Here is a 12,442-nt window from a genome sequence, read left to right as displayed (position 1 = left end):
TGAATAGCCTCACAAGACCATCACAGCACACTGATATGTTACAATCATCACTTTTCACTTATTTTAATCCAAACCATATAAAAATTAACTTTTTAACTACAACTGGTGGAGCCCCGATTACACGTCAGCTGATAAAAGATTGAAGTCACAAATGTCCAAGGGAAACGGGTGATTTAACGGTTTTTATCAGTGGGTTTCAGACAAAAAAGTCCAAACCGGAACGGTTAAGAGAACAATTGAGATAAAGCCTTGTTTTTGTCAACGCCACGTCAGACACTCACTCCAATCCGAGAAAGGATTGATGAGCTCAAAGCGTATTGGGTCGCCGGGAGGAGCATCGTTCTGGGTATGCACGGAATCAACGATCTTTTGATTGAACGCGTTGCTTGCATAGGATTGTGCCGAGTGTTGTCACTGTGAGCACCATTCTTGATTCTTGTTTCAAAGGTGGTGATTTGGTTTGCAGCAAGTTATATGCCTAATGTTATCACTTTTTAACACCTTGTTTGGATTCTTGTTTCAAGTCTGGTGATTTGCAATGCAGCACGTGACAAAGGTTTTAACAGAGATGGAGAGAAGAGGAGCGAGGTTACATACAACGTACTGATCAACGGATTCTCCTAGGATGGTAAAAAAATGGAGGAAGCTATGCGGTTTCATGGAGATATGCGAAGAAATGGATTCCCTCTCACATCTTGACCCTTTGATTGAAGGGTATTGCAAACAAGGCTTGTTTAACGAACATCGGTCCCAGTGTTGTGACTTACAATCCTCTAATGGATGATGGTCTTTGCGAGTCAGGGGGTTTGGATACTGCTCTGCGGTTGAAAGATGAAATGTCAAGACAAAAGATTGATCCTGATTTGAAGACGTACACGGTTCTTGTTAAAGGATTCGTTAAGAAGGGGAATCTATCCATGGCTACTGCTGTTTATGATGAGATGTTGGGGGAAAGGGATTAAACCTGATACACTACGTACAAGGATTGTTGGTGAACTGCATGCAGATTGGTGGTTACTTATAAAGAGATGATAGATAGAGATTTTTTTCTTGGAGCTGGCCGCTTTCGTTCCTGAGTGCATATGGGTTATGCACATTGGCTCAGCTTGATTGGTATGTACAAGCTTATTCTCTTAAGCTCTCACAAGACTTGTGCAGTATCTGTGATACTAGACTGTAATGCCAGCAACTTCTTCAGGGGATAACACAGCTCTGAGCTATGGCCGGAATCGATCCAATGTTGCTGAAGCTCGTTACTTTACATAGAACCTGCAAGTGTGGGCACTATTATGTACACAGCAGAGGCAAAGAAGAATATGAATAAAGATAGACACATAATTGGTTGTTTGCAAGGAAGTTCACACCGGGTGAAAGAAGATTCCTTTGTAATTGTTTAATTCTTTGAGAACACATTTTGGGAAAGAGAGAAGGTGTGAAACACACGTAACTTCATTGTAGGCTATTTTTGAGAAGAAAGCTAAAGTGAACAAGCTTTGCTTCTCTCTACACTTTGAAGCATGTTTCAGGTAAACATTAGAATGAATGTTGTCTCCTCATGTAAACCCCATTCCATTTCTAACTCCAAAAATAAAGTTTGAAATAAAAAAATTATTCTAACCATGTTCTATTTTTTTTTTTGTAATAGAATAGAAAATAAGTTTACTTTATAAATGAAATAATTTATTTATTTTTTTGTTTATTATTCCATTTTAGAGTATGATTAAAATTCAATACATTAGAGATATTCAAGTTTCTATCATTTTGTACATATGCTATTTTTATCCATTTGGAGGAAAGGACATTATATAAGTTTACTGGTATTTTTGGAATTCAAGTCTATGCTTAGCAGTCTATATATGATTTATACTTCTTTAAATACATGGTGACTTTTAGATTCGGATTTTTACAGTTGCATCAATTCTTACATTTGCATATTTTGTTTGGTCAGTCAATCAACAAATCATGTATGACCGTAGCTAAGATTTCCTTATGTTTTTTTAGTCATTCAAGAACAGAGACATAATTAACCACAAAGGAGAATCAATTAAGATCAACAATGATCTACACAAGAGATTCGTGTGGGTAAAGGATCCATGATCATGCCAAATCGCTTTGATTTGAATCTTTCTAGAGACCATCAGAATACTTTTCTGCATAACTTTTTTTTCTTTCTTTTTTGATATTTTGGACTTATGGAAAGATTCCCGACTAATCCCTAAGTAAAAGTGTAGCTTATGGATGGACTATTTTTCCAGATATTCAAATGGACTCTAACCAATAGACTTATATCCGAAATACCACCAGACCAGATTGATAAAATGTAGTTAAATACCTTCGAACCCAGATTGGCAATCGAAAATGTGACTACAAATTGACCACCATCACATGGTTAATATTCTGCATAACTTAACAAAGAAAATGAGTTTCAGTCATGCATGGCGATAACTCGAAATACAAGTATAGCATCCTTCATTAAAAGATGAGTCTCAATATCTCATGAATATTTGATGAATTCAAGTTATTCCCAAAAAAGCAATCTATGAAGATCTCTACGACCATTCATAACAACATAGACATCCTACTCAAAAGACGACGAAACCAACAACTAAGAGAGAATTAACTGCAAGCAGAAGCTCTATCCACAACTAAAACATAGATTTCTAACCGGAAAGAAAAAAAGTAAAACCCAAACAAATGAAGATAAGTCTAAACAAAAAAAGACATTTTAAATACACATCAAAAACTCATAGATCAAACAAACTAATTTTGCTTATGTATTGTGTGATATTTTTTGAAAAGTAATTAGAAACATCATTTTTCTTTCTCAAATTCATCATTATCCATGTGTCATTGAAATCTTTTTTTTCGTATTATAATTGTTAAATCTTTTTTATATATACATAGACTTTGAATGGTATCGTATCGCACTGTAGTTTATAATAACAAAAATTTATACATATAATTTATTTAATATGTTTTTGTTACTCGAATCTAATAGTTTATTCCGTTTTTCTCCTTAGACGCTCCATCTTTATCCGCCGTGTCACCAAAATCTTATTCTTTCCAATAATCCCATTTTTCATAGATTACTTTCTAAACCTATTTATCCTCTACAAAATTCTCATTTGAGCTTTTTACCATTATGTATGTTCTTTACTTTCACATAAAGTTTTTTTCTAATACAATTGGTGAAACCCAAACAAATGAAGAAAAAAAGTAAAAAACCCAAACAAATGAAGATAAGTCTAAACCAGAAAAAAAGACATTTTAAATACACATCAAAAACTCATAGATCAAACAAACTAATTTTGCTTATGTATTGTGTGATATTTTTTGAAAAGTAATTAGAAACATCATTTTTCTTTCTCAAATTCATCATTATCCACGTGTCATTGAAATTTTTTTTCTTTATATTATTATAACTGCTGAATCTTTTTTTATATACATAAACTTCAGATGTTTATAAACCGCACCGTATCACACTGTAATCAATAATAACAAAAATCTATACATATAATGTATTTATATGTTTTTGTTGCTCGAATCTAATCATTTATTCCGTTTTTATCCTTAGACGCTCCATCTCTATCCGTCGTGTCACCAAAATCTTATTCCTTCCAATAATCCCATTTTTCATAGATTACTTTCTAAACCTATTTATCCTCTACAAAATTCTCATTTGAGTTTTTACCATTATATATGTTCTTTACCTTCACATAATTTTATTTTTTTGTCTAATACAATTGGTGAAACCCTAACCCCCCAAACAAACCATCATTCTCCTCTTTCAAAAAAAACGTAAAACCCTAGAAATGACCTCCTCTGACATGAATTCCAATTTAAACCGCCTTAGATCGATGGCTCTCGGCTCTTCATCCAAACAATCCGATCCTCATCAGCAGCAACCGCGAGCCTCCCAAGAAACCCTCAACGCGAGATTGAAACTCCGGAGAACCCCCAACGAAGAGCACGAGCCGGAGCACTATGAGGATCTGCAGCTCGACTTCAACCCTTCTCTGTTCAGGTCCCTCGAGCGGTTCTTGCCAGAGAATCTTCTCAGCTCCACTCGCATCGAAAAGGCTCGTGCCATGAGTGACCTTCTCCTCCGTTACTCGCCTGAAAGTGAACGAATACGGGTACTTTACTTATTCAAAAAAAAGAAAAAGTTTCGACCTTTTTCTCGCTCTGTTTCTTGTTTATTGAAATTGAGGTTGAATTTGTAAAACCCATTTCGTTAATTTTGGGAAAAACAGGTTCAGAAGCATAGAGAGTACAGACAGAACATCTTGTCTTCTTACCAGGTAAAATGTTAATTTTCTTACTCAATCTTGTCTTGATTGTGTGTCATTGTCTAATTGAATCCTTTTTTTTTTTTATGTTCAGCGTCTACACGAAGAGCTCTATACTCTTGACCCTGTTAGCTTCTTCGTCCCTTCGTTTCTTGACGCTGTTAGCAACACATCGGAGGAGAATTTCAAAAGCATAATTGGTCGTGCAGCTCCTGGGATCTACACTTTCGATATGTTAAAGCCACAGTTCTGCCAAATGTTAATAGCAGAGGTTTATGAAAATTTGAGTCCTTTTATGTGTGTTGTGTTGTGTTGTCTTCTCTGTCTGATTCTAAAACTAATATACATTGCCACCACAGGTTGAAAATATGGAGAAATGGTTCCATTATTCAAAATCCTCAATGATGAGACCAACAACAATAAACAAATTCGGTGTTGTTCTCGATGATTTTGGCCTTGACGGCATGCTCCAGAAGTTGCTTGGGGACTTCATAAGTCCTATATCTCAAGGTTGCTGGTTATTTTTGGGGATTTGTTTGCAAAAAGTTTTATTTGATGTATGTATGTATGTACGTATGTGCTTCATGGGTTTGGTTTTGTTTCTTATGTCAGTTTTGTTCCCGGAAGTCTGTGGAACCGGTTTGGATTCTCACCATGGCTATGCTATTGAGTATGGAAAGTATAGGGATACTGATCTTGGTAAGTACTTCTGGGAGGGGAGGCGTCTGGTTTGATTTGAGTGGTGAGAATATCTAAAACTTTTTGATTTTGCTTGATTTTTAGGGTTCCATGTGGATGATTCAGAGGTTACTTTGAATGTCTGCTTGGGCAACCAGTTTTCTGGTGGGGAGCTGTACTTTCGAGGTGTGAGATGTGATAACCATGTGAATTCTGAAATCAAGGTACTAGTGAAAACCAAACCAAACCAACCCATCAATCAAGTAGTTGATGTTGTGCCATTTAGTAGCTATCATCATCACTAGTGAGATTGATTCTTAGTTAATTTTTTTTTTCTGTAGGAAAATTATGACTACTCACAGGTACCTGGTCAAGCCGTTCTTCATCATGGACGTCACCGCCATGGTGCTAGAGCTATAACTGCTGGACGCCTAGTGAACTTGGTTATGTGGTGTAGAAGGTAAAGCCTTTCACATTCCCCATCTAACTAAAGTTTTTACAAAATGCTACATCAGATGTTTCTTGAACCATCTAACTTGTTCAAGGGAATTTTTCATTATCTTCCCTTTGTCTTTCTCTCTCATGTATAGCTCAACTTTTCGAGAGGCGAAGAGATACCAAAAAGATTTCTCAAGCTGGTGCGGAGGATGCAAACTTGAAAAACACAATAGGCAGCAAGCGGCAATTAAGGCTACTGTAGAGGTAATATATATATATATATATATCAATGCTGCAAGCAATTGTTTTCCTTTTTTCTTTCCTCATGTGGTTCTTGTTTTTGCAGGTGCTGAAGAGGAGAGGTGCAGACAAGACGCATGTCGAGCATTAAGATAAAAAGGGATATGTCAGGAGAATCTATCTTCTTTGTATTAATTTTCAGTGGCTATGTATGTAGAGGCAGTTAAAGTACCGCCCTTTGTTCAAGGGTATAGTATTTTGTTACATTTTTCTTGGAGAGAGGCAAAAAATCATTAGAGAGGAAGATTAGTTAAAGTGATTATCAGCATTGTGTAACCGTAAGAACTTAGATGTAAAACACCTTTTGCTCTCTTTAAGCGTTTTATGCGACTTCTTCGCTTGAGTAAAAAAAAACACACTCTTGGTCAAACAAAGCTGACACTACCAGCTACGCCTTTTAGATTTGGTGGCATCTAACAGACTCAGCATTCTAAGGCAACCACTGGCAATTCTTGATGCCTTAATACTTCTTTGAGCCCATCAAGTCAGTTACACTCGTCTTTAGCTTGATACAATTTTGTTATTTACCTCTGCAAATAATTTCATCAAAAGGTTGTAGTTTAGTATACTAATCATTGTAATCCTTTAACCAATGAAGCTGAGAAGCTTGAGCAAGCCGAGAGTAGTCTGCTGGCTCAATCTTCACAGGAAAAAAGAGGTTTATGTTCTCAATGTTTCTCGACAGTGTCTGAGATACAGAACCATGAACTTTCATCCCGCGCTTTATACTTAGGCTGTATGTTACTTCAATATAAGCTGATAATCACTCTCTCTACCTGCACCAGCATTTTGATTCACCTTTTATAGTTGTAGGGTTTTGCAATTGCGTGTTTGTTTAGTCAAAATCGACAGAGTTTTTTAAAGTTTGATGTGTCAAAACCGTCAACTAGTTGTTGCCAATAGTCTGTGCTTGGCTTTATAGAGTTCTGTTGTCGTTTTTTCGAAATTTTGTTTACATAATAAAATAATCTGTTTTGGGATATTTTAAAGCCTAACTAGTGACGCAAAGGACTATGTTGATTTATAGATGGATCGTGGAAAGATAAAGAATTATTTTCAGGACAAGATTGGTATAACACTTTACCGGGTTTTGATGGTTTATTAGGGGCAAGGACTGTAAGGACATGTCTCTCACCCTTTCACTCGGAAGTGGAGGCATTAATTTGGATAATGGAATGTATGAAGAATCTAAGGCAGTTCTAGGTGACGTTTGCGACGGATTGTTCTCAATTGGTGAAGATGGTTTCAGAACCAGAAAAATGGTCAGCATTTGAAAGTTATCTAGAAGATATCAAACTTTTAAAAGGAAGCTTCCTCAACTCAGACATCGTTCATGTACCCCGGACGGAGAACCTACGGGCGGATAGCTTAGCACGCAGTGCTAGGAAACAACCGTCTTTCGTCGTTCACATGGATGCGGAGTTACCGATCTGGTTTACAGAGTCAACATGAATCTGTAAATGTTTGCTAACAAAAAAAAAAGCCTAACTATGTGTGTTTTCTTCCAGGAGGAGCCTCCGCTCGCTAAGATAACTCGGGATAGTGCCAAGATAACTGTTGAGCAGGTGCATGGACTAATGTCACAGGTGAGTAAACACAACAGTCTGATGGCTATTTATTCCGTTTTGGTTCATGAATCCGTTAGATTCACTCTCAAGTCTTTTACTCATTCATCAAAATGTTCAGGTTATCAAAGACATCTTGTTCAGTCAGCCCGACAAAAATCCTAGCGACCCGTCAGATCCAGGGCCGATGGTTACATCGTGAAAGTTGGTATTCTTTTGTTTTAATCTTGCGCAATTGCAAATGATTTGATTTTTAGTGGCATTCGTTTAGTTGTAGACTTGGAAAAAGATTGGCATATACTTGAAAAATATTTGATCCTCTATATATTAATTGAGAACTATTTAAAAAATAGTAACTTTATATTTTTTAATATTTACAATTTAATTTTGCTGATGTGTCAATTTATTACATCTCAATTTTGCTGAAATGTCATCATTAGAATTGATTTCAAAATAGGTTAGTCCAATTTAATCTGTCTAAGAAATGTTATATTAGCTGCATATAATAAGGTATCCCTTAAATGTTATCACTGTATTTTTTTTGGCCTATGAAAGGCAACACATGCATATTTATATATCTCTAATTGATTCCACTTGCCAACTAAAATTACATATGACTAGGTTAAGATCCGTGCTTTGCGCGGGATGAATATTATATATAAATTACTTTTATATATTATATTTTTTTACATATTATGAAATAATAATTATATATTGAATAATTAAAAATTTAGTAACTATTACGTATATAATTAAATTGGCGCAACTACATAAATAAATTCTATTAATCCATAGGAACACTTTTTCTATTTTTTATGGTATAAAATTAAGTTTAAATGATATTAACATAGATATATAGTACATTTTTAATATTGACATCTCTTAAAAAATATTCTATACTCATATTACTTTTGATCATTTGTATTTCTTTACAACAAAAAATTTAAATGACTGATAACAATAAACAATTTGTGAGATGTTTAATAATTTTAGTAATTTATAATTTTAAAAAAAAATTCAATGCAAAGTTTAAAATCTAAATATTAAGTTTTCAATATTTGTTCAAAATGTTTATCAAAAAAATTCAAAGCAAATTTCTAAATTAAAATATATTGTATTTTTATATGGTATATAATTTATTTTTAAAAAATATTAATATACATATATATAATATTTATTAAATGAAACTTCCTATTTATGTAATTTTGTAATAATTTGAATCTTGCTATAACAGAAATTTTAAACATGGATCACAAAAATTTAAATGTGAGATTTTTAACAATTTTAGTCATTTATAGTCGTTTTCAAAAATTCAAAATATAATATATACGAAAAAATCTAAATTTTTATTATATAGTTAATGTGGTTGTTTAATTTATTTTAGTAAGTTAAATTTTTAAAAAATGATAGAGAATTAGACTATTTTTTTTATCAAATCTTTATTATTCAAAATCATTAATTGTCATATATACTTTAGCCACATTAGGTAATTCCGTGATTTTTATTTACGGAAACAATGAAGAACATTCATGATTAATTTATGGTTAGTTTAATAAAAAAATTATTATATATTTATATGGACCAACATATTTTTCTAAGGATTCTATAAATGATTGTGGTGATGATACGTGGCTACAAAAATATGTTGTAATGCTTCTCTTTTAATATATAAGGGACATTCAAAACGCATAGTACCTAATATGAACGCATACTACCAGCAATATTAGAATATCTCCAATCCCACTCCATAATTACTGCAAAATGAAGTGAAAAATAGAAGAATGACAAAAAAAAAAGATTACTCAATAAATAGAGTGGTTTTTTATTTTTATTCATATTCCATTTTCCACTCTATTTTTGAAGTAAATTATAGAGTGGGGATGGAGATGTCCTTGTGCACAATGAACCAAACAAATATCAATGCTTACGTGTTAAGAACAAACATTGCATTATAAATGAGAGTATGAGACAATGAGATCAACTTTTTGTGTGAATCGATAAAAAATGTAAGCATTACCACAATCTGCATATTCTGCATGTATCAAGGTGATAATGAGCTCTTATATAAATGTAAGCACTACCACTCTAATGTAATTCGAAATCCTTTATTTTCAAACATTTGAGCTGCTGGTCGTTTGTAAGGTAAATAAAATGTTTATTCTTCAGTTTATTGAGTTTTGACCAAACACTATAATAGATGAATTATCACTATAAGTTTAGTCCAATGATATGTTAATTGCCAAACCGACTCAGTTCAAAAGGCTTAACCAAAATGTACTGAAGTTTGGTATGCTGGCCGGTTTCGGTTTGTAAGAAACAATCTGTTTTGGAAAGCAAATCGTGAAAAACAAGTTTGTTTCAAATATTCTCTTATGTATTTTCACCTCTTTGCCGGGAACCCAAGCATTGTAAATAGTTTCTCCCAGCGCGAATCGAGCCCGCGTGGCGGAAGTTACAGCCGCAACCGTTTTACCACTGGGCCAACTCGACATTGGTTCTCTTATGTATTTGTGGCAAAGGTTATGAGTTAATAAATTTTGTCATTACTGCATTGTAACTAATGATGAAATAATAAATAACAATATTAAGTCAAGTTGTAAATATATAGAATACCTTTATTGATGCATTACTCTATATATGGTTAATGTTCATTATGCTTAATTAATAAAAAAAATCATTTAGAATAGTCAAGTTAGTTATTGTGGGAGGCTAAAATCTAGAAATTACCATATATTTACTTCTAATTGATTTAAGAGTCGGATCTACATATCTGTAGAATTTAGCACAAATGATTTGATATTATTTTCAGCATCAAGAATATATTTGGTACCCTTATATTCTCTATTATATATACTAGGATCTGGAACCCTCCGCGGCTTGCGGGGGAAACAATATCAAATTTTATATGTAACTTTTTAACAAAATAACTATAGATAGAAGTGTGTAGAATGAAAAATGATGATAAATATTTTTAATATATAAAATGTTTCTGAAATTAATGTTAAAATTAATAGATTATATCATTATAGATTGAAAAATTACTAATTTCTGAGTGAAAAAATAAGTTATTTTTAATGCAATGTTTGGGGAAGAATGATGAATTTGTTATAAATTTTGTCATTGGAACTTTAAAATGCTTATTTTTGCTGGAATCTAATGTTTTCAGTAAAGATGTTTCCAACATGAACTACATATTTTTAATAAATTCATAATTTTTTTAATAAAACGTGAAAAATATATAATTGATCAGGTGTATCATAAAGTGATGCTTATTTTATTATCTCTTTCCACATTTTTTTCTTTCTTTTTGATAATATATATATGCATCTTTGAAAACTATGAATTTTCCATCAAATGTACAAATATCTTCATAATGTTTTAAGGCATTTACATAACTAATTAATATTCGAAGTTTGTGTAACTGGCCAATTCAAGGGTGGACATGTTCTGACAGCATTAATCAATATGATCATAACCAAAGTTCTAAAAAGCAGTATAGGCGGTGTCTAGGCGGCAAATCGGTTATATCCGAAATAATTTTCTTAAAATCCGATTTATACCGCTTTATATTATTAAAGTTGGTTTAAACTGTTTTAAATTAGTTTAAGTCGGTTTAACTTGGTCTAAATATGTTAAATTAAACAATAATATTATTATAAATCTAAAAATTTGTCAAATTTGTTTTGTTTTGTATATCTAATTTTGATAAATTTTCACAATAATTTTGTAATTATACTTAAAACTAAAATATGTCATAAAATGTATTATATATATATATATATAATAAATCGATAATTTGCTAATGCCTATGCCTCGCCTAAGCCTCGAATAGTTCGCCTAGTCGCTAGTCCTCTATAAAGCGACTAGTTACCGCCTAGCAATTTTTAGAACATTGATCATAACTATCATTCTCAAGCAGCAAATGTTTATGGTGTTCATACCCCAAAACTTGAAGATGCTGAATCAGGTATTCCTTCTTTCACGCATAATGTCATGTTGGCACGTGAAGGATGCCTTACCTTAGAAGTAGTATGTATCTTATGTTATGCATAATTAATACTATCATTATGTCCAATGGAAGCGTAAGTTCTTGTAATTACCGTCTGATACTTGCAAACGTTATATATATGGTCTTTGCCTTTTTAAGCAGCCAGACTCTTCCATAATGATAGCCAAAAGCTTCGCATAGTTCCCGTAACAGACTCTTCCATAATGATAGCCAAAAGTAGAACTATCAACGGTACTTAAGTAACAAATGGCTGACGAGACAAAAAAAAGGTCACTGATTCCTTCTTGATTCCCAAATTTGGAAAGAGATTCTGGGAAAATGTGGCTCTGGAGCTGAAAGTTTACCTATGCAGCCTAACAGCGAGCAAAAAATTCTGGACCAAATACTCAGATTACTATGCAAGATTTTGCCAGACTATAGGAGTCCATGTTCAAAAGTTATAAACAGTTCTAAGTCTATTTGTCTAAGGGTATGACTGGTTTTCCCCTACCACCCGCAAACACAGCTTTTGCGGTTGGCAACAACGCAACAATCACTCAAACTGCTCTAAAACGCTTCAAACCGCTCTAAACCTTATAAATTCAAAACCTGATTCCAGCTAGCGTTTGCGGTTGTGGACGGTTGTAGGAGGATAATCTTCTTAAAACAATATAAATACAAAGGTAAAAATATTCAATAAAATTTTAAAATTGGAATTATAAAAAAAATACAAAATATATCTATTATATTTTAATTAATTTTATAAAATTTGAAAATAAAAATATTTTCTATAATTTTTAAAAATTTAAAACTATAATTTTCTAAATATAAATTTTCTATTTATTATAATGTTATGATTTTTGATATTTTTATAATTATATAAAATATAAATATTGTTAATTAATTATTTAACCGCTGCTGCATTTGGTAGTTAACCAGTCATACATATCCCGCAAACGCACCAATTTCTAACCGCATAACCAGTACAAATCTCTTACAACCAATAGAAATTGCAACCACCCGCAACCGCTGCTAGTCAGGTCCTAAATAGGCTATGTATTCATTATGTATCGTTTTTCTAGTTTTTTGTTACAAGCGCCCACAGAATCTGGAAGTAAATTCAAGATTTACAGCAGATCATACCATGTGGCTCCAAGACAAGGTTTGCAACTTTACACTGGACT

At 32.9% G+C, this 12,442-nt stretch overlaps 1 protein-coding gene across 1 annotated transcript; it reads left to right on the top strand.

Annotated features, from left to right (window-relative positions):
• The first annotated feature begins 3,706 nt into the window (after positions 1-3,706).
• LOC106425886 (2-oxoglutarate and iron-dependent oxygenase domain-containing protein ICU11) lies at positions 3,707-6,038 on the top strand. Its single transcript, XM_013866606.3, has 9 exons — positions 3,707-4,136; positions 4,254-4,301; positions 4,384-4,560; positions 4,649-4,799; positions 4,902-4,988; positions 5,073-5,191; positions 5,309-5,427; positions 5,558-5,669; positions 5,752-6,038. The coding sequence occupies exons 1-9, from the start codon at positions 3,813-3,815 to the stop codon at positions 5,794-5,796; spliced, it is 1,182 nt and encodes a 393-aa protein (XP_013722060.2). The 5' UTR covers positions 3,707-3,812; the 3' UTR covers positions 5,797-6,038.
• The last annotated feature ends 6,404 nt before the right edge of the window (positions 6,039-12,442 follow it).

The sequence above is a fragment of the Brassica napus genome, chromosome C8 (genome assembly GCF_020379485.1).
Source record: "Brassica napus cultivar Da-Ae chromosome C8, Da-Ae, whole genome shotgun sequence".
In the NCBI taxonomy this organism is placed as follows: Eukaryota; Viridiplantae; Streptophyta; class Magnoliopsida; order Brassicales; family Brassicaceae; genus Brassica; species Brassica napus.
This window is presented reverse-complemented; position numbering and strand designations above follow the sequence as displayed.